The following is a 23302-nucleotide window of genomic DNA, read 5'->3' as shown; positions in this document are numbered from 1 at the left end:
TTTTCTTCTGGAAATGCCTTTTATCCAGTGGATCGAGATTGATGATTTCTCATTAAATATTCGTTGTTCTTTTCCGCCACAAGAAGACATGCGATGAGTTCAGAATATCTAAAAAATCCACGCACTCTATACTGTTGTTGTAGAATTATATTTGATGCGTGGAATGTGGAAAATGTTTTTTCAAGCATTTTCATTTCAGTAACAATATGTCCACAAAATTTTTACTGCGAGACTATTCGATACATCGCAGAATTGTTATCATTGACTTTTTTAAAGTCTTGGAATCTCAATGTATTCCATTCATCACGGACGGTCGGAAGTATAACTTTTCTTATATTCTCAAATATTTCTTTCAACCCTTTCCATAAAATCATTGGGTCTTTTTCTGTGAGATACTCACATTTCAATCATTCGTCAAGATGTCGGTGTAAGAAAATCATAGCCTTTGCTTTATCTTGTGAGGATGATATATTATTTTCTTTGATGGTATCACTTAGACCCAATGACTCAAGATGCATTTCTACATCAAGAGTCCATGTCATATAATTCTTTCCAATGATATCGAGCGCAACGAATTCAAACTTTGCCAAATTTGACATGGTGGTACTAGAAAAATAACAATGCATTTTATCAGTTAATTTTCATAATTATGAAAATACAAAACAATGGATAAACGACGAGTACAAGTATGTTTAAAAATAGAGAAAAAGTACGCGGTGGATAAACAACGATAAATATAAGACTTGTGAGTATGATAACCATAATAGTTATAAAAAATAGCCTTAAAAATGTCATCATCTTATTCTTCAAAAAAACCGAGGTGAAAATATTTTGAGAGAAAGAGTGAATTTTGGTGTGATTGAAATATGTTTAAGTGATCATATTTATAGGCAAAAAAACTAGCCGTTTATGACCGTTTGTGACCGTTGGGAGCAAAGAAAATCGATTATGTGTTGAATAAAAATTTGTGATAATCATGTGATGCATATAATGATAATCATAATTAAATAATTATGTATATCATATCACATTATTATAAAGCCGGTGTCGTAGGCATCCTTTTATATAATATTGTGAAATTATACAAATATAGTTAGTATAAAGTCAGGTATAGTATATCATATCACATTATTGTAAGATCGGTGTTCATAGACATCCTTTTATATAATAACATGAAATTATATGAATATGGTTAGTATATAAGTACAAAATATATATCATATCACCTTATTATAAGGTCGGTGTCATAGACATCCTTTTATATAATAACATTAAATTATATATTAATATAGTTAGTATATATACATAATAAATATATATCATATCACGTTATTATAAGGTCGGTGTCATAAACATCCTTTTATATAATAACATGAAATTATATATTAATATATACACAATAAAAATATATAAACATTAAAATAAATATTCTTACTTGTTGAATATTTTTGTCTTTTTCTTGTGTTTGGGAGCTTTGGAAATTATACAGAACCTTCGTGCGATTGTGCTGATAACGTGTTGTGAAAAAATAAAAATTTACGGTAAAAAATAAAAACTCCAAAACTCAAAATATATCAAACTCTACAATTCACAAATTTTTTTCTCTCAATTCAATTGTGATTTTTTACACAAATAGAGAGATCTATTTATAGATCTCATTTGAAAATTATTCCAAAAATTAAAACATCATCATCTACATCATCACACACTAATTTTCCAAATTTTACAACTCAATTTTCAACATTCAACATTATATAATAATAATATATTTTCAACAACAACAACAACAACAACAACAAAAATAATAATAATAATAATAATAATAATAATAATAATAATAATAATAAGAGAGGATCATTCCGAACATAAATAAAGCCAATGCACCACATACCTATCTTTTATAATACCGACTATAGAGGTGTCAATGCGGAATGCATATTAGCAGGGCGGAGCAGCCCACAACCCCCACAATTCATCATTAGGTGGGGCGGGCGACCTATCTTTTAGGCGGTTGGAAAAGCATCAACCTAACCCATCTATTTTAGTTGATAGGACGAACAACCCGACCCGCAACAACCACTGTTAGGCGGATCCAGAGTGGGTAAACTCGACGCACCTAACTTATTTTGACACATCTAACCGACTAAATCGTCTAAAATTTAGGCACACCTGCTCAAATATTTGATTTTTTTCCAAGTTATCGAATTTGACTCGCACTTGAACATGTTCGATTTTTTTTAAGCCAACTCAAGCTCAGATTATTTTGTTTGATAATTCACGAGCCGCTCACAAGCTTTAATATTTTATGTACTAGTATATTATAATTATATATTAAATAAATATATTTCAAGCATTTTAGAAAACGTATTTCGATTTTGTTGAGTATCATAATCAAGCTCAAATCTTTCGAATCAAACTCGAGCTCTAATTCACTAGATTCGGGCCAAAACTTTTAAATATTACATATTTAAAACGAAAAGTTACAATTTTGGTTCGAAATTTTTGGCACATTGTGATTTTGGTCCTCTTTATTTTTTATATTTCAGATTTAGTCCCTGCATGTTCCAATTTTTGACAATTTAAGTCATTTTTCATTGAAAATACTAATGTGGCACAATACATGCCACTCCACATCAGTGCTACAAAGGGATCCGGACCCTCTACTCCACTCTATGCATCACATTATGCTACACACCTTATTTAGATTGACAACATCTTCCCATCTTCTATAATTCAATTATTTCCTTATTATATTTTGAACAATATAAGGAAATCTTTCAAATTAATTTATATTAAACCAAAATAAGATTTTTTTTATGTAAAATTTTAAATTTATGTACACACGAGCACCAAATAATAAATCCATAAATCAAAAACAAAAATACAAATAAAAATAAAAATAGAAAAATAAATATCATAGATATAGTCACCAATTATTAAATCAAAATAAATATCATAGATCCAGTCACCAATTATTAAATCTATTAATAATAATCCAATCAGCTAAATCAAGTTAAATTAATAATAATAACTAAAAACCATCATGTTCAATTATTTTAACATATAAGTTCTCGGTCATTTTTCGGGCCACTTTTATTGTTCGTCTTGGTTGCTAGCATCATGTTGGCTTTTAACTGGTACAATATTTAAATCGAAAAATATAGAATCTTGCCGCTACATGTATACATATAACATAAACAAGCATGTTAGATTATTAATTTTTGTTTGATAAAACTAGCACTTATAATCAATGAATTGCCTGAAAAGATTGTGTCAAATATGTACTCTCCATTTGTGGATTTTATTTTTTTAAAAAGGAAGAAGAAAAAGGAAAGAAAGAAAGAAGTGACAAAGACAAAGAGAATGTTAGCGATATGGTTTGAAAAAAATAATTAAATAAATATATACATTAACTAATTAAAAAGAACTTGATTCATAACATTGTATCATTTGAAATGGCTTTTTTTCTAAGATTTGTCTTTCTCCATCTTTTGGCTCTTTTCAAAGCATATTTTGGACGTTTTACAGATTTCAATCTTGCATTTTGTTTAACTTTAATCCATTTCACTGTGATTTCAGTGCATTCATTTTTCAAACTTTGTTTTTTCTGGCTTACATTGAAACGTGCAGATTCCTTAGAAATTCCTCTTCTTCCTAAACTTTTATCAACTTTCTCAATCACCTTAAGAACAAGACCCTTTGCAAGCTCATATGTTTCTTTTGTCAACGTAGCACGCAAGGACGGATCTAGCTTAGGTCAGTCCTAGGCTGTAACTCACCCCAAATTTTTGTTATTAACTATGTATGGTTTTTACTTAGCCCACTAAAACTCATATTTTCCACACTCGAAGCCCAGCTCATGATCTTAATTCTAGCGCACAACCTCATGTTATCAAATTTCACTTTTTTCTCTAATTATTTTTTAATTTTTGGCAATTCTAGTATCTTTTTATGGGAAGTGCTGGTGTGACACTATACACATAAAAATTGCATTGTTTTCATGTCATTTTAAAGTCAAAAAAGAACCAAAATTGCAAAATACAAAGCCGATAGACTAAAATTGAAATATGACAACATAGATAACCAAAAATCACAAAGAGACAAACATATGTGCTCAAAAATAAATTTTATATTTATTTAATAATATAATGTAACAATTTTTTTGTTATATATATATATATATATATTACATTTTCTTGTAATAATATATAATTTATCGAATTAAATTCAAGCTCACTCCAACTCTAATTCCTGGATCCATCCCTGGTAGCACGTGTTACCAATTGATAATGTAATAGACATAAATATTTGTAATGCATCCCGGTCTTTACTTTTCATCTTTTTTTTCTTTTTATCCAAAGATCCCTTTGCTTCAAAAAGTCTCTTAGAAGCATCAACAATCCAATTTTTTTTCTTTTTTGTGTGTTTCTTCCACTTTTTTTTAATACAAAAGTATAAAACTCAGGAATTTTAACATTTTTAAAAGCATAAAATTTGAGTGCATGAGAACACAAAAATCTAGCAAATTCAAATTTTTCCAACAACAAGAAACTTTATCAGCAAAAGATTCATATGCAATAGTATGTTGGTACTGTTAATTGAAAGGTTTGATTTGTACTAAGATATGGTTTCTGATTCAACAAAAACTTCTAAGCTTGCGTAGGTACCTAACAATTCATGTAACAAGACGCCAATTTGGAATTAACATTTAAATCTTAAATTACGGTAAATTCTCCTAACTTGTTTAAAGTTCTATTTCTAGAACAAATAAACGTATTCAAATGTTGACGGATCAATCTTTCATAATTCAAATCAACTTCAAATGCATTTAGAATTGTGAGATTTCAGTTTGCACCTAAAACCGCACAATGAAATCAAATACTATTTCTAGTCAATTTAACATCGTGTTGATTAATGAAGTGATCTAAATCAATTCCTTCTCTGCCGACTTGAAATTGATTAACATGCATGCAAACAACTGGTCTGATCATTCACAAGACAAATTTAAATCCAAAAATCAATAATATAAAACTAAATCTGAAAAATTCCAAATAACAATCAAGTTTTCTACATGAACTTGTTCGGCCTAATCACGTGGCCTTGATCGAAAAAAAAAAACTACTCTAGATTGAACATAGTCTCAAACTCAAAGTATTGAATCCAAAAAAACATAAGACAAAAATCAAAAAAATAAGAAAAGACGAAGAAGAATGAGGAAAATCTTCACTCCGAACGTTGTAGCCGCCAACTATAAGGTAGAACGCACATAGAACCCTCAATCTGATGATACATTAACTATTTATATGCCCAAAGATCTCTAAAAGATAGCATCCATCTCAAACAAGAATTTCCAAAAATACAAACTATGCATGCCCGCGCCGCTCGATCGGTATAAAACTCCCGCTCGAGCGGGAGTTCTTTTTATCCGCAATTTTTTTCTCTCTCGCTTGAGCGGTAATAAAGCCCCGTTCCAGCGAACAAAATTCTGTTTGGCACTTCACTCATCTCTCGCTCGAGCGGTAGAAATACGCAGCTCGAGCGAACACACTTCTGATCCAACTTTTCCTTAAAGTGTCATTTCCTACACAAAAACCCGGACCAATGCTATGTAGATATGATGCATGAAATATAAGCAAAACTTAAATAAAAACATAAACAATGACACATGAATGTTGACAAACAACAATAAAATGACATTAAAATATGCATACAAAACACATTTATCAATAGCTATGACATCTTTTTAAACAAAATTCTTATGCTTTCTTAGGAAGAAATAATGACGGGAAAATCCGCGTGCAGGCACACTTATCTGCACAAGACAATGATATCTGGTACATCATCACTGATGTACCAATGAAGATCATGAAAGCCAACACTGAAGTGGCCAGAACTGAAGGTGCACCCTAGATGATGGAAAAATCCAGACCAGAATGGACGACTGAAGACAAAAAGAAGATCAATCTTGACAATATGGCAAAAGATATACTGTATGTTCAAAAAAATCAAACATGCACTACTGCCAAGGAGATCTGGGAGAAACTCACACGACTGTGTGAAGGGAATGATCAGACAAAAGAAAACAAACTCATGGTGGTCATTCAAAATTTTGATAGCATCAAGATGAAACCTGGAGAAAATATGAACGAATTTGATGAATGATCCAACAAAATCATTATAGAACTACTTGCACTGGGAAAGAGCTACACAAACAGAGATATTTCCCTGAAAGTCATGAGGGCATTACCAAGAGAATGGGACGTAAAGACTATTGCTATGAAAGAATCAAAGGATCTCAACAAGATCGAACTGCATGATCTATTTGCATACCTCAAAGCATATGAGTTCGAGCTGGGTGCTAGAATTGAAGACGAACCAGCCATTTCACAATCCACTAAAGCTCTAAAAAAAATCGATGATACATCCACATCCAAGACAACAGATCGATCAGAGTGTTCAAGCAGACAAGTTTTTTAGAAGTACTACTGAAATTTTGTGTTCATTGTAACTCAATCAAAAATTGATATGAATTGAGACTGTATTACTAGGATTTCATTTCAAGGGTTGATTGGATCGGATTTGTACAAGTCGTTGTATAAATCAAATTCTTCTAGTGAAATCCTTCTGGAAACAGAAGAAGTGGAGACGTATAAGTTTTAACTTCTAACTTCCATAAAAAATCTCGTGTTATTTACTCTTACTTGCTGCACTATTTATATTCAGTCTTTCAGTAGCTATCCAGTTTAAATTAGTAAGTGAGATTTTTTTCGTCTGACCGGGTCAGTTCTCACAAGAAAATTTTGTTAAGCAAAATTTTAACAATCGAGCTGGTAACTCACCTTAACTGTAAACGAGTTTTGAAAAATATTTTTAAGTGTGTATTCACCCTCCCTTCTCTAAACACATCTCGATCCTAACAAGTGGTATCAGAGACAAGGTCATGATTTTGATTTTCATTGATTTCAAGGAGTGCATTTATTGGGAGGAAGATTGTTGGGGTTGCAATAAGTGTCTCTGCTGGGTAGAGCGATCGAACCATGACGATTTTAGAACTTCCATAAAAAATTTTGTGTTATTTACTCTTACTTGCTGCACTATTTATATCCAGTCTGTCAGTAGCTATCCAGTTTAAATTAGTAAGTGAGATTTTTTTCGCCTGATCGGGTCAGTTTTCACAAGAAAATTTTGTTAAGCAAAATTTTAACAATCAAGCTGGTAACTTAGCTTAATTGTAAACGAGTTTTGAAAAATATTTTTAAGTGTGTATTCACCCTCTCTCCTCTAAACACATCTCGATCCTAACAAGTGTATCAGAGACAAGGTCATGAGTTCGATTCTCATTGATTGTAAGGAGTGCAATTATTGGGAGGGAGATTGTTGGGGTGCAATAATTGTCCCTACTGGGTAGAGCGATCGAACCATGACACTTGTGTTGTTGTACGGTTTAAAAGATTTGAGTTACACCGTTACCATCAGCTATAACTTTTGATAAAACGGCAAATGCTCTGTCCTACAAAATACTTGTTACATGCTTAAGAATTTCAACAAGAAAAGATAGAACTGGAATGTTATGATTTGTCCTCAAATCAGCTTTCAACTCTTCATAATGCAGATCGTCAACTAACTCCCAAAAATGTTGAAAAAACTCTAATAGATTGTTCTTATAAGTTACATATTTTTTCAAAACACTATTCATGCTCTCGATTCGTTGCGTGGTAGTCATATCTGCACAAAAGGTTTGTCTTTCACACACAAGAGACCATTTCTCATTAATCTTAAACAACCTCTCCCTCCATTGATTGCTCTGAAGATTATACTTATTCAATAATTCTTTGCATGCTACAAGAAAATCATCTTCTTCTTCTAAATCATATACTCAATAACTAAAATCTTTTTCAAACATGTTGGAATTTGAGAATACATTGCTAAGATGGATAACCGTGTTTTGATAAATATGTCAAATGCACAAACGATGATATCAGGCCATTTTTCTGCCAAAGCTTTTGCCATTGCATCATGATCTTTGAGAATAGTCATGTGTTTTTCCATGCATAATTTTAGCAAAAGTATCAAAAGTCCACATCACTGCTATCAACTGGAATCACATAAAAAAAATTTGCATCATCTGATTACATTTGTTGTAAAATATTCAAGTACACCTCCAGTATCTCCCATCTGAATAATATCTATCGTTCTTTGTGAACATAAATAATTTTTGTAATCGTCAAGAAAAAACCCAACATTTTCACGTCCATCAACTTGAGTAGCCATATAGTCCAATCCTGCCTTTGGCGGTATCCTTGATTTGTCTATATTAGATATTTGTGTTGTTTGTTCAGTAGTTATATATTTTTCTTTGGGATCTCAATATATAAGATTTATTTGGACTAACCAATTCGTGTCCACTATGAGCAGCAATAAATCTCACATGTTTAAATCTATCTGTCTCACGATTATTAACTTTCAACTCCGCGCAACAACCATTTCTTGTTTCAGGACGATGAGATTTAATACGAATAACTCGTTTATCCTTTTTCTCTTTGACCTTTGACACGAACTACAAAATGATTTGTCGAGAATATTTCCATATTTGTCCTTGTGACATGCACGTCTTCTAATACTAAAACCAACCGCCTTTGCATAATTGTTATAGAAGTTATCTTCTTCACTCTCAAATTCCATAGCAACTTGCGGAATAATTGTATATTCGAAATATTATCATGATAATCATTATTGAAATTTCACAAACTTTTTCATGGATATTTTGATCTTCATAATGATAATGTGACATAATATTTTCTGGCTCAAAATTCAACTTACGAAATGTAAGATTCGCTGATCAAGATAATATTTTTTTTCATTGTCTGCAAAGTTCAATCTCTAATAAAAATAATATACGGTTGATTCATTACGGAGCTATTACACTAAACAATGAACAATGAAAACTAATGACAAATCAATATTTGAAAATTCATAGCCGTGATCGATGTCATATGAACCAACGAATTTGGATTTTTTTTTAAAATTTTTTGTATAAAGTATTGGAGAAAAATTATTGTGATATGTGGAACTAAAAGATCAATAAAAAAAATTATATACACAAGTAATTGATATGGATTTCATATATATATATATATATATATATATATATATATATATATGAATAGAATTAATTACATACCCAAATCACAAACAAATAATAGGAGCAACTTGTTGATTTCTTTGAGGAGAAAACGAAGAGAATTTCTCACAGGAAATCTAATAGTCACTACAAATAATAGCAGGAATTTTTTATTTTTCAAAAAAGAAAATTTTTCAATGAGACTTTAATTTGATTTCTTTTGTTTTTACTAGTTAGATATTTAGTATAAATATATTTGATACATTTTAGTTCTATATATATAAATGCTCTATTAAGTTAAAATACTCATAATTAATTTAAATATATTTTTTAGTTTGAGTTAATCGGTATACGGTACTTAACTTTTGTCATTTTAAGTTTTTACTAGTATTTCACTTGTGCGATGTACATATTGTTATTTTTATGTAATTTTTGGCAAAATTAGTAAATATGAATGTTTTTAATAAATAATAAAAAAAATACAATAAATTAAGGTTGAATTAGATTAAATAATTTGAAATCTACCAATATAAATGTACCTTCATTGTTTATATAACTTTAAAAAATAAAATAAAATCCATATTGATATTTATTACATTATAGTTGAGATCATCACAACGGATTTCAAATTCTTAGTATATTGGAATCAATTTAAATTCATTGTCGTTGGAAAAATATTTGACAGCTAGTTTATAAGTTTTGTAAATTCGTTTGAAAAACTATTAGAAAACAGTTTTAAACGGTTGAGATAAGCTATTTGACATCCTCTAAGATGTTTTTATAAAAAAATTTTATACACCCCTATTTATTTAGAAATGTCTTATTCTAATATTTTACTTCTTTATATTATCTTTTTTATATTTAAAATTTTATATTTCTTAAGGAATTTATTTATCCAATAATTATAAATTTGATGCATGCAATATTTGTATTCTATGCAAAAATAAAATAGAAATTTTTTAAATTTTAAAAATTTTAAAGTTGAAAAATCAAAATAGAAAAAAATAAATATAAAAATAAATAAAATAAAATACAGATACATAATGTATCATTATATTTTAATATATTAAATTTTTGTATTGAATTTTTAAGTTGTAAAATTTGGTGTACAAATTTCGTTGTATTGGGCAAAACAACCAACACTAAAAGCAAAAATTAAATTTTGTTTGATCATGATAAAAAATATTTTAATATTTTAAAATTAAATAGAATTTTTTATCTATATTTTAAAATTTTATATCAAATATTTTATCATTTATAATATCATATTATTTTTTGAATATTCAATATTAACTCTATCTATAATTTTGAATTAAATAATATATTATTTGTATGTTTTAATTTTATGATATCTTTACTATATTCGGAAATGTCTTTGGGCGGGAAAAGTTGTTATATTTCTATTTAGGGGATTTTTTTGTTTATATATATACTAGTATTTCACCCGTGCGATGTACGAGATGATATTATCAAAAAATAATTACTATGCAAAATTTTATAGATATTTAAAATACAAATAAAAACATTATAAATCATGCAATCAACAAACAAATTTTTATTTCACATATTTTGAAAAACATCCTTAAATACAACATTGGTCGTCTAATTTTTGTTGTTACTATCACTATCACATAAAAATTTTAGACCTTTAGGATTTATAACTCTGGATACAGCGACATACAATTGACTGTTGGAGATCAAACCCAAATAGTTTCGGTGATAGCAAGTCAAAACAAAACCAAGTAATAAAATAAATTAAGGGCTAAAACCATTCGGACTTTTCCAGATCAAATATCCGAGAATTCAAGCTAATCAAGTATTATGCCAAATCGTTGGAGTATAAATAGCCAGAACAAAGTGCCCGGTATTCAGATCAATCAAGAAGACTCTCAACGGATTTTTACAGATCAATCAACCAGATCAAAAGCTTGACTTCAAAGTAACTGTTGCTGAGTTTGTTGAAGAAAAGACAAAATCATTTAATGATATCTTAGAACGATGATCTGCCTCCATCAAATTCATGATTTGTGTGCTATCTTTTAAAGATATATTGGCGGCTATTTATCACAGATCTGTTGGCGGCTCATCTTCAGAAGCTGTTGGTGGCTCAACGGCTACCTATGATGATTATAAATACTCAAATACTTTGAAGATTCAAACAAGAGACCAAGAGTGAAAAACACAAGCTATCAAAATCGAAGTTCATTCAAAAAGTCTTTCACTCAATATAACTCAGATACTCATTTTATCAGATGAAAGCCTCGACATTCTGAGTTAGATAATATCTCCAGATCGATCAAACTTCAAAGGAAGCATATACGAGATCGATCCAGATCAAAGTCATTCATAGCCAACCAGATCAAAACACAGAAACACATTCTATAGTTGTTTTGTATAACTCAAAGCAGAAAGTTCGATCTGCTTCGAGAGGAAGTATTGCTAGGAGTTCTTGTTTAGACATTGGATAAGTCCTAGATTGGATTGGATTTGTACAAAGCCTTGTATAAATCAAAGTCTTCTAGTGGAATCCTTCTGAAAACAGAAGAAGGGATGACGTAGGAGAATTCATCTCCGAACATCCAGAAACAATTCTATCTATTTATTTACTGCACTTACTTTACCTTATCTGCCTCAGTTATTCATATATTCAATCTGCGAGAAAAATTTCTTCCGCCTGATTATCTCTCAGATATTTCGAGCAGATCAAAAGTTTTAAGCAACAAAAACTTCTGTCTGATTTTAACAAATCAGATCGAAGACTCTTTAAATTTTAAAATAGTGTATTCACCCCCTCTACACATATTTTCGATCCTAACATTGACAATGACTAAAAACAGGTTTTTCTAAAGAAGTCCAACATGAGATAAAGATTAACCCTTGATACTTGAGTTGTGCAAATATGGTTGGGTTGTGTAAGAACCCGTTTGGATTTTGTAGATATTTTTTTAAAAAAGTGCTTTTTTAAGCTATAATTTTTTGCTTTTGAAAAAACTCTAATTTTGACTTAAAAAGTGTTTTTTAAGTACTTATTTGGTCATCTAAACACTTTATTAACGAAAAAACACTTTTTTTTTTTTTTAAAAAAAGTGCTTTATGGTCTGGCTTTTGATACCAAACGGGGCCTAAATCTGGTAGACGTTGGGTTATGTTTATTTTTTGCTTCAATGTATTGAAACTCTAAATAAAATTTAATGATTGTGTTGTGAATAAACTTTAAAATTTTCCAGATAAGATTACCTTTTAAGATTTTTAAGTAATTTCATTATAGTATATGTGTCAAAGAATCCATGAATCTGGTTCGGTCGTACTTGTACTTTAAACAGAACTTTGCGATCAACCAAATCTTCGATTTTCTTGGGAATTTTTTTTTCGAAGTTGTAACCTGAATTATAAAAAATATTTAGCATAACTTATGATATGTAAGAAAACATAAGTAATATATATATATAGAGTTTTATTATGTTGCCCAACAACTATACCCAACTCCGTGCCCACCATGTACAATAAGTGAGTTGACCAGTACAATAAATGAGTTGACTTGTACATGGTGGGCACGAAGATGGGTATAGTTGTTGGGCAGCATAACAAAACTATATATATATATATATATATATATATATATATATAGTTTTGATCACATTGGCAACCACCATGGGCAACTACGTGAGCAACAGCTTACGTGGAACCTTGTACATCCAATGAGTGATTGTCACGTCAGCTGTTGCTCACGTAGTTGCACATGGTGGTTGCTCATGTGATCAAAACTCTATTTATATATATATATATATATATATACAATTTCAAAAACTTCTTCATCGACCCTCAAATCGAGTTATGTCTTCCCTATAAGTCACACACACTCTCGATTCCAAAGTAAAAAAAATAGCATTTCTAGTATAAATAGTGGAGGCATTTTCTAATTTGTGATGTGATTTGAGATTTGGGAGATGAAATTTGACCGAACGTGTAGTACTGAATTTGTGCATTGTTGGATTATTTATAGCTCTTTCTCGGTTATATCATTAAATTTCAATCTGTTGGGCTTTCTTATTTGAATTCAAATAATAAGACAATCCACAAAACTGATTTAAATTTCAAAAAAAATTAAGAAGGTAACTCAAAAGATTTAAAACATTGTAGACAATTTGTACACAATATACGATAGCTTTGCTTAAATTGATGGTAATTTAATGTACATAGTATACAGCTGCCTTATTTAAATTGATGATAATTTGTTGTCTAGTAATTACAACTATTATTTCCTTTTTTAACCAATAATTTGGGCCGAAACTTTTCATATTTAACAAAAACTGTGCTTTTATGTATTATCATATATAGTATTTATGGATAATTTGTTGTCTAGTAATTACAACATTTTATCAAATTTTGAACTAAAAATTCATATATTATCATATATAGTATTTATGGATATTTTTATACACAAAACAACTAATTGGAATTCAAAATAACGATAATATCCGATTAAATTTCAAATTTTGAATAAAATGCCATCATAAATCTACAAAATTTGAACAGGAACAAATTTTCAGGCATTTATTATTACTTCATAAAAAATGTGTATAGAGTTGATATTTATCTTTTTTCCTTTTATTACATTATTATTTTTTAAACAAATTATAATTTCTAAATTATGTCAACGACACATAAATTTGGAATTGAAAATTGCTAATTTTATTCCATTTAATATGTATATCACTTAGAAATCTAACATACGTATATGTACACAAAAAAATAAGTGAAATTAATAAGTAGTCATAAATCCAATAAAATTGAAAATTTTATGTTGAAATTTGGTACATTATCATATATAACATTTACAAAAATTTCACATACATATGACCACAAAAAATTTATTGAAATTAACAAATATCGATAACATATTATCAAATTTAAAATTTTGAACTGAAAATTAGTACATTATAATATATATAATTTTTCTTTCATGTTTGTAGAAATTTTCACACTTGTGTGTACACAAAAAAATAATTCAAATGAAAAAGTAATGATGCATCCAATCAAATTTCAAATTTGAAACTGAAGTTAAATTAACATATATATAATTTATGAAAATTTTCACATATACATAAACAAAAAAATTAACTGAAATGAAAATTTAGTAATAACATTCGATCAAATTTCAATTTTAAACCAAAATTTAATACATTATTTTATAATAAATTTATGAAAATTTTCACATATACGTGAACCCAAAAAATTGACTGAAATAAAAAAGTAGTGATATTGGCAAATCAAATTTCAAATTTTGAACCGAAATTTGATACATTATTATATATATCAATTATGAAAATTTTCACATATATATGATGATAAAAAAATTACTTAAAATTAAAAAATAGTGATAACATCCAATTAATACATTTATTTTTAAGTTTATGAAACTTTTTACATATATGAACAAAAAATAATTGAAATTAAAAAATATTGATGTCATGCTACCAAATTTCAAATTTTAATTGAAAACTGGTACATTATAATATATAAATTTATTTTTCATGTTTATGAAAATTAACTTTCATATATGTATGAATACAAAAAAAAATTGAAATTAAAAAAATAGTGATAACATCCGTTTTATTTTCAAAATTTAAATTAAAAATTAACATATTATCATATATATATATATATATATGTATATGTATATACCATTTATGAAAATTTTCACATATACTTGGACACAAAAAATTGACAGAAATTTAAAAATGATGATATCAATCCGACCAAATTTCAAATTTTAAACCGAAATTTGAGACAATATTATATATGTAACATCATGGATCACGTTATAAAAATAATTGAATTCTTTTTGAGATTAAAAAAATAACTGAAATTAAAAAGTAATAATAAAATCTGGCCTATAGAAACACCCAGGATTCAATTGCCGTTGAGAACCAAAATGTAGAACTCAACATATAATGCTTTGCCAGACGAAGTCATAATAGCATCATAGATTAAAGTAACATTCCTCAGTTTAGAAGCTAAAACCAATGGCCAACACATTTCACTCCAAACTTCACACCATCTACAGTCCACACACACACCAAGGTATCTACTCCACAAATGAAAACTGGATAGAAGGAAATGTGGCTCATACACAAAAGTGGGCTTGTAACGCCCAGGAAATGACAAGAGTGGATCAGGTGCCTTAGTTGGGAATCCGGTTTCTTGTTGGAGAGCAGTAGTCATAGGCGGCGACCCCCCGGAGCACCTTCTATGCATCAGAAACACATTTACAACGGCAGAAAGCAAGCTATGAACCATGGATAAATCGTTCTAGCATCTAAACACACTAATCAAACTCATTTCCTCTTAAACCAACACATGGAAACTTCAACCGATATAGCAAGCCTAAATGAAAAAGCCTCGAACTTTTTCTACTCTATAATCCAAAGAATTGAATCTCTTATTGCACAAGCCTAAATGTATGCACATTAAGCAATAGAGCTATCCACAGGGGAAAAATCTGAAAATGGGATCATGATTGTAGCTGTACAGCAAATACATAGCAGCTAGGAATCTAAATTTCCTATACATGGAAGAAGCAAGAAACAAATCGAGTCCAGCATTATTCAATCAAATATAGAGAACATCAATCAAGATCCTTAAATTCATCGATTCACCTCAAATTCCGACTCGGCACTGGCTCGGTCCACTGGTTAACATCCCCGAGCTGCCATTGCTGGGAATGGAAACCGAAAAATCGCCGCAATACACCATCAAAGACCTTGTAGTCCTCCACGCCTTCGCCTCGAATTGAATCCTCGAAACCAACCTGAAATTGAAACCCACATTGCCGTTCTTGAGCCTGCCAGTGTTGATACGATGTGCAGCTGATTCATCCACCGAACGCTCAATCGCCACGAAATTGGCAGTCAAAGCGGAGTCGGTTTTCGTGTGTTGGGAAAACGGAGCCATGGTGTTTTCTGAGAGGGAGGTGGATTTGTAGAATATTATGGCTCTGATCTCATCGTACGAGAGGGTCATTTTCTTGTTAGGGTTCCGAACGGTGAGGTGGATTTCGGACGTGAAGGAGACGAGAGAAGAATCGGTGAGGGTGAAATTGGAGACGGAGAACGAGTCGACTCGGAACTCAGGGAGCTGGGGGCGGAGGACGAGCCAGGTGATGAACGTAACGGTGCCGAAGAAGAAAATGACGCCGATAAAGAAGGCGAACATCCGGCGGACACAAGCGGCGCGGCGGATGGCGTCGTGTTCAGAGCTTTGCTGGTAGTAGGGGTTGTATTGGTAATAGTTATAGGGCGGACCAGCGGCGGTGGTGGTGCAAGGATAGGCGGTGCCGGCGGGGGGATAGCCATTGGGGTGAAGGTAAAGGTTTGGGGCGGGATAGCCTGTGACGGGTCTACTGGGGTCCTCCATGGAAACTGACACACACAGTGGTTGCGTTTGTGCGGGAGAAGAGGCTTGAATGCGGAGAGCTGTGGAGGTCAAATGACTACTTTGACCCTAACGTTATCCAATCCAAATCCAGAGTAATTAAGTACAATTTTTTTTTTGATCGGAATAATCAAGTACAATTTTCAAAATACAAGATAACTAGGGATTTTATGGTCCGACAAAATATTCTAACAAGAAATTTATGGAATATTAGACGCTACCTAAATAAACTCCGGATTTATGTTTTTAATAAAACATTCTTTTCAAAGGGAAAAACATTCTTTTCGCCTCCCTTTGGACCCGCCCCGCCCCGCGAACCTGGCGGTCCAATCTGGGTTAGATTCGTTGGATCCGTCATATATTAAATAATTTTAAATTTATTAAAATAAAAAATAAAAAGTTTAAAAATTAACAAATATCATTAAATTTAATTTCAAATATAGATTTTTAATATTTAAAACAAAAAAAATTTATTCTCAAAAGTTTAAATTTATTAACTTGTAATTAATTAATATTTATTAGCTAAAAAACATTATAATGATTTATTTTTATATTATACATATCATAATAAAATAAATTTATTTCAATTCAATAATATTATACTTTCAAATTATGGATAAAATATTAATTATTTAGTATAATAATATAATAATATATTATTAATATTACATATATATTTATATATATACATGAATATTTTTAAATGATATATATAATACGGGTCCGGGGCGGGTTTGGCCAAACCCGAGACCCGCACCGGACCCGCTTTGGCGGGTGTAGACCCGCCCCGTCGGGGCGGGTTTGAAAACCTGCCCCATTGTCATCCCTACACGTCGTAATTGTCACAAAGATGGATACATCTTTAGTACTTGTTTTTTCATTTCATACCATAGAAATTTGATATAGAGGGTGTTTTGCTAAACTTATTAAAAAGAGCTTATAAGCTCCTAGTGCTTAAAAGCTGTTTTACGAGCTTATAAGCTGTTAGAACTTAATTTAAAAATAAGCTGTTAAAGTGTTTGAGTAAACTTATTTTAAACAACTTTAAGATGTTGATATGTTTGATATTTTAAGATCTTTTTATTGTCAAAATTATCAAAAAGGGTATAATTCTATGAACATAAAATTTTGAGTTATACACATACGAAAATAGTTTTAGAATAAACATATATTAAAAAATAAAATTATTTTAATATTTTATTTTAGAAAAACTTATGTGATTTTTAATTTTTTTAAAAATAATATTTAATATTTAATGGGTGGAGGATATGATGGAGATTTATAAAAATATTCAAAGATATTTTAGAGAGATAGAATATTAAAATAAGAATTTTTTGAAAAAAGTACATGTTTCCTTACTTTTTTTAAAAACGGCTTATAAGCTGTCAAACAGCTTATTTTGACAGCTTATAAGCTGTTTTTAAAAATTTTTGCCAAACAAAATTTGAGAGCTTAAAAGCTCTAAAACAACTTATAAGCTGTTTGCAAAAGCTTTTAAGCTCTCCCAAACACCCTCATAATCTCATTTTTTATAATAAATATTTTTCCCCATCCAAGTGAGTTTGGTTACGGAAGCCAACCAAAGTAAAACACTTATTTTTTTAAAAAAAACGTTTTTCTTAAAAACTCAGGCGTTTGTTTACAACAGTAGTTTTTAAAAAAGCACATATTTAAATGCAAAAAGTGCTTTTTTAAAAGCCAAAAATTTTATTTTTTTTATTTCTGCTTCTGTTTCTATTTAAAAAAAATCTTTTTTTAACATTTATCCAAACGCAAAAACTGTTTTTGCTTTTTTTAATAAAAGAACTTTAAAAAGCTGGACTTATTTAAGTGTTTTTTTAAGCCAATAACTTTTGTATCCAAACTGCTTTCATTGTCTTTCGGTAACTCTTCGAGCTAACATAATAGTCCGCAAATCATGTAAGTCACTAACATTTGTTTACATAGCTAGCATCAACTCCTCGAATGTATATTGTTTAAGAGCACCCATATTGGTGCATTATTTGGTGATTAATAACACCAATTAATGTTCATGTACCAATGTGGGTGCATGAATTATTAATCTTCAACCCAAAAATTCATACATATTAATCTCGTTATACACAATAAATTTTAAAAAAAATAGAGGAATAGGCGGCATGAAAGCACGTGCCATCAATTTTTTAATTAAAAAAATTAAACAACAAAGGAATTGTAGTCGTTTGTTTGGAATTAAATGTATTTTTTAGTATAAAATAATATGTAAGTAGATCGTGAGACCTATAAATAATGAATGTTGATATTAAATGGATGTGAGTGTGTATTAATAATAAGAAATTGTTAATATGATGAGTATGTAACATGTGGATCCCACGCTTTTTGAGGATGTGAAAGGTAGAATAATGTGTATTAATCAAAAAAAGATTGATCTCAAAGGGGGGACCCCATTCCACATGAGTCAGAGACTCATTGACTCATGCAGAGGTTAAATCGAGGGATGTGCACGAGCGGCAGGTACCTGAGGGAGGGAGCAACATGACCCAACCCCAGAGCATACTCCCACAATATTTCAGCAGAGAATATGCTCCACACGAGGATCGAACTCACAACGCTGAGAAATCTCTTCTCACGTCACCTCGGGTCTTACCAACTTGCCTATACCCCTGTGGGCAATGTGTATTAATCGGGATCAATGCAGGTGCCCTAATAAAATAGAGTTTTAAATAGTAATGAAAAATAAATGTATGCTCATTGAAGGTTATAATCAATTTACTACATGCTAATCACTCCCTCACCTTTGACATTGTATTTACAAGAAATAGAAGATTAATTATTTTGAAACTCAATTCAGTGTCATATATAATGGACTCATTCAAGAGGTTGTGTTTCAAGATAAACGAGTAAATATAAATACATATGAACTTAAACTTCATGTGAAAACATTCGTTTCTTTTCTTTGTTGATTGATGGAAAACACAAGCGATTTCTTACATGAACAAAACCAATGATAATTTCAACCAAAAACACGTCCCATAACCATTAACGAGCATCAGTCGAAGCAAACGTATCAGCAAATCCTGAAGGCTCAGCACCAATGCTGTCTTTGCTGCCCTGATCAGTACACGACTCGCTATAATCGCGAGTAACTTCATTTTCTTTCCAGCCCTCCAACATCTGTGCAAGGGGTAATCCTGCGTTGATCCCCGAATCTTCATCTGTATCATCCTCTTCATATGGTTTCCATTCGTCGACTAATCGAGCTAGCACATTCACGACATACCCCATGTCAGGGCGCTGAGACGGATCTCGTGTCGTGCAATGCCCGGCCAGCTCAGCTATAGTGTAAACACTTTCATAAATGTCTTCCTTGGCATCGAGAGCAGGGTCGATGCTGGCAATAAGCTTCTCTTTTTCGGATTTTATCCGCCAAAACCATTCGGCTAAGTATCGTTGCTCTTCAGGGCGTTGTTCATCCAGTGCTGCCAAGCCCGTCAAAAGTTCCATCAGTACAACTCCAAAGCTGTAGACGTCGACTTTCGTTGTTACTTTTCCTGTCACTGAAGATGAAACAAAACGATTGAGAACCAAGCTAAGCACCATTTCAGAAGGAATGAGTTAACCATAAGGAATCCGCTCCACCGGAGAGCTAGCTATTATGCTGTTTTTCGAGCCGTCTAGGAGCTTCATCGACTAACATCACAAAATAAGTTTATTTAACAAAAACAAACAGCATTTACCAGCATATTCCGGCGCAAGATATCCAAAAGTTCCAGCCAACCTAGTGGCAATGGACCTCTCGGCATCTGGAGCCAATTTCACTAGGCCAAAGTCTGAAACTTTAGCTCGAAAGTTATCATCCAAAAGAATGTTGGCTGATTTAAGATCACGGTGTATAAACGTCTGGTGTGTCAAAGTATGAAGATATTCGACTCCTCTTGCAACGTCGAGAGCAATAACAAGCCTCTTTGCCCAAGATAAAGGCTTTAAATCAACACTTTTCCAACGAAAAAGGTGTCGACTAAGAGCTCTATGGGGCATATATTCGTAAACCAAAAGCCTCTCGTTTCCTTCAGTAGAGAACCCCAAAAGGGACACAAGATGACGATGGCTAACCCTTGAAAGCACTTCGATTTCTGCTCGGAATTCATCCAATGCTTTGGCACTAATCACCCCTGATTCCATTCTCTTAACTGCTACTCTGGTTCCATTTTCGAGCTCACCTTTGTAAACCACCCCAAAACCTCCACGTCCAACCTCGTTTTCCTGTGAGAAATTGTTGGTCACATTACGAAGAACCTGTAGAGAAATTCCAAGTTCTTTATTCTCGGAAACACTACCACTATGAGTCTCCGAACCCGAGCCATCTACCACAGAAATCTTCACCATGTTATCATGGTCTAAGGAATCTTTAGGATGGATTACAACACTTGTAGTAGCCTGTTTTGTCTTTTTCCTTTTCCTAAAACAATAGACAGCTATTACTGCTGCGAGGATTATAAAAAACGTAAAGCCCGCAGCTGCAGCAACAACAGCCGCTATTCCAGATTTTGTGGAATTTTCGGTCACATGTGCATTAGGCGTCGAACCTGTACCATCTACATCTGATGCCGGTGGCTGATCACTGGATGAAGGATTGCCGTCGGATGGTAATGGCGACTTATTGGATCCATCGCCTATAAATTTTGGATTACCATCGGTTATCACCTTCACACCATCGCGGAACCTTGGCCACGGTGGTTCAAAGTCATTCCCACTCACATCCAACAGCCGCAAAAAACTCAACGGAGTTAAACTCGCAGGAATTGTGCCATGTATATGGTTGCCTTCTAAGTGAACTTCTAGTAGTGATGGTAGGTTTGAGATCGAAGGACTAAGCGTACCGGTTAGCCCGAGCTTTTGTAAATTTATTACCGAAACCTCATTCCTTGAATTACAAGTGATCCCCCACCAACGCCCTTTACATGGATCGTTCCCGATCCATTGTGAAGCAAGTTTTTCGGGATAGTTCAGATCATGAAGAAAATCTAAAAGGGAGTTCACTTGGGAAGCACATTGATCGCCAGGATCATTTTGGCAGAATGAATTCGAAGCATAATCAACATTGGAAGCTTTAAATTCCGGTATCGGACCCATAAACATATTATTGCTCAAATCCAAGACCTGGAGGTTCATATTTGCTAAACTTGGGGGAATCATGCCAACAAGACGATTCCTATTGAGATTGAGGTCTTTTAGCGATGCTAAATCGCCAATATTATCCGGTAACGGTCCTGTAAATTGATTCCCATGTAGCCATAACTGAGTTAGCCCGACCATAGATCCAATGACATCAAGAGAACCACTCATTCCACCTTCATCTTGGTTGTTCAACCACAACACTTCCAGCCCCGAATCACGAAAACTCGATGGTATATTACCAGTTAACCGATTATACGACAATCTCAACATACTCAAGGAAGGTAATTTCCCAAAAAAATCAGGCACAGGCCCCACTATATTGCAACCTGAGCAAGAGAAATTCACCAACTGGGAAGACTCTGCCAAGTCACTAGGTATACTCCATCCAGAACTCTGGTTGAAGGGGTTGTCATCCAAATTCAAGACACGAATGTTGTCGAGCCCGTGGAAAAAATCCGAAGGGATCGTATCGAATTCGTTGAAATCCAAGAACGCAAACTGCAAGTTGGTTAATCCACTGAAAGTTGGCAACTTCCCATTGAGCTTGTTCATTTGAAATCCCACATTTTGGAGTTTATCCAATCGATTAAAATTATGAGGCAAGGGCCCTTGTAATCCAAGCCCCCGAACCTGAATCTGCGTGACTCTGCCATCAGAACAGAACAAATGAGGCCACGAAGGAGGGCCGCATGCATCATTCCCATTGGCGGGCCATTTCAAAAGCTCGGGATTTTCCAAACCATTTCTGAAATCGTCCAGAATCTCGAAATCATTCGGATCTGTGACGCAATTAACACCTCCCAATAGGAAAATATACACAAAAACAACAACAACGTCGTGATTCAGTCTCCTTGAATCAGCTTCCATGTTCCATGCACACATCACATTATGGCAAGAATCCAGTCAAATCCCACGTCCTCAAACAACATGGGTACCAACAAAAACGACCCAAGAAACACGAGGATATATAATGTGGTGAAAATTCAAGAATGGGCTGAATAATAATCTTATTCAGGATATTAAAAAAAAAAAATTAAGAAAAAGGTGGGTTGGGTGGAGGGGGGGGATTGAAGGAGAAAGAGGAAAGTGGGGAAGCTCTGCTCTGCCTTAGGTTTAGGGTTCAATCCATCAAACCCTAAAGACAAGTAGAAAATTCAACGATGACAAAACTTCCATCATCCATCGTATCTCTCCTTTCCCAGACTTTCTGTGCTTCTGTTTTCTGTCCCTATAAATATTCCTCCATTTTAAGGAACAGTTTTGTTTGTTAGATTTGGCTCCAATTTTTTGTTTTGTTTCTATTTCTATTTATTTATTTTAATATTTAATGGACACGCGTGATGATTGTGCTGCACATTTTTAGGACACCAACTTTTTATAAAACAAGTAAAGATCCTGGAGATACTAAAATGTCTTGCCTGTGTTATGTAACTGACCGAGTAAATCTTCAGTCTGACAAATATTTAGTCAATTTTATTCATATTTAAAATAATATTTTTAACATATAAAATAGTATTTTTTTTTATGTTCAGTCTAATTAATAGATCTGTCTCATAAAATTTATTTTTGAGATTTGCTAGCCTTATATTG

The 23302-nt window shown here is 32.1% G+C and overlaps 2 protein-coding genes across 3 annotated transcripts; both read right to left on the bottom strand.

Moving 5' to 3' along the window:
- Positions 1-15235: 15235 nt before the first annotated feature.
- LOC140884775 (NDR1/HIN1-like protein 26) lies at positions 15236-16563 on the bottom strand. 2 transcript variants are annotated; one of them, XM_073291623.1, is made up of 2 exons: positions 15781-16563; positions 15236-15371 (listed from the first exon to the last, which is right to left on the bottom strand). In XM_073291623.1, exon 1 carries the CDS (start codon positions 16535-16537, stop codon positions 15782-15784), a length of 756 nt encoding a protein of 251 aa, XP_073147724.1. In that variant the 5' UTR covers positions 16538-16563; the 3' UTR covers positions 15236-15371; position 15781. The 2 variants fall into 2 exon arrangements, with proteins under 2 accessions (XP_073147724.1, XP_073147723.1); XM_073291622.1 differs by having other exon boundaries at positions 15370-15440.
- Positions 16564-19447: 2884 nt separating this feature from the next.
- LOC140883126 (receptor-like kinase TMK3) lies at positions 19448-22922 on the bottom strand. The gene is made up of 2 exons (XM_073289470.1): positions 20272-22922; positions 19448-20091 (listed from the first exon to the last, which is right to left on the bottom strand). The coding sequence occupies exons 1-2, from the start codon at positions 22592-22594 to the stop codon at positions 19574-19576; spliced, it is 2841 nt and encodes a 946-aa protein (XP_073145571.1). The 5' UTR covers positions 22595-22922; the 3' UTR covers positions 19448-19573.
- Positions 22923-23302: the final 380 nt, after the last annotated feature.

Source organism: Henckelia pumila, chromosome 2 (genome assembly GCF_033568475.1).
Source record: "Henckelia pumila isolate YLH828 chromosome 2, ASM3356847v2, whole genome shotgun sequence".
NCBI classification, from domain to species: Eukaryota; Viridiplantae; Streptophyta; class Magnoliopsida; order Lamiales; family Gesneriaceae; genus Henckelia; species Henckelia pumila.
Note: the sequence above shows the minus strand (reverse complement) of the source record. Positions and strands in the feature narration are given on the sequence as shown.

Bases quoted from the DNA above. Each gene is read 5' to 3' on its own strand.
- LOC140883126 (XM_073289470.1), bottom strand. From the start codon at position 22,594: ATGTGTGCATGGAACATGGAAGCTGATTCAAGGAGACTGAATCACGAC. The intron at 20,092-20,271 runs GTAAATGCTGTT...TTTCATCTTCAG, and splicing joins TCTTGCGCCGGAATATGCTG to TGACAGGAAAAGTAACAACG.
- LOC140884775 (XM_073291623.1), bottom strand. From the start codon at position 16,537: ATGGAGGACCCCAGTAGACCCGTCACAGGCTATCCCGCCCCAAACCTT.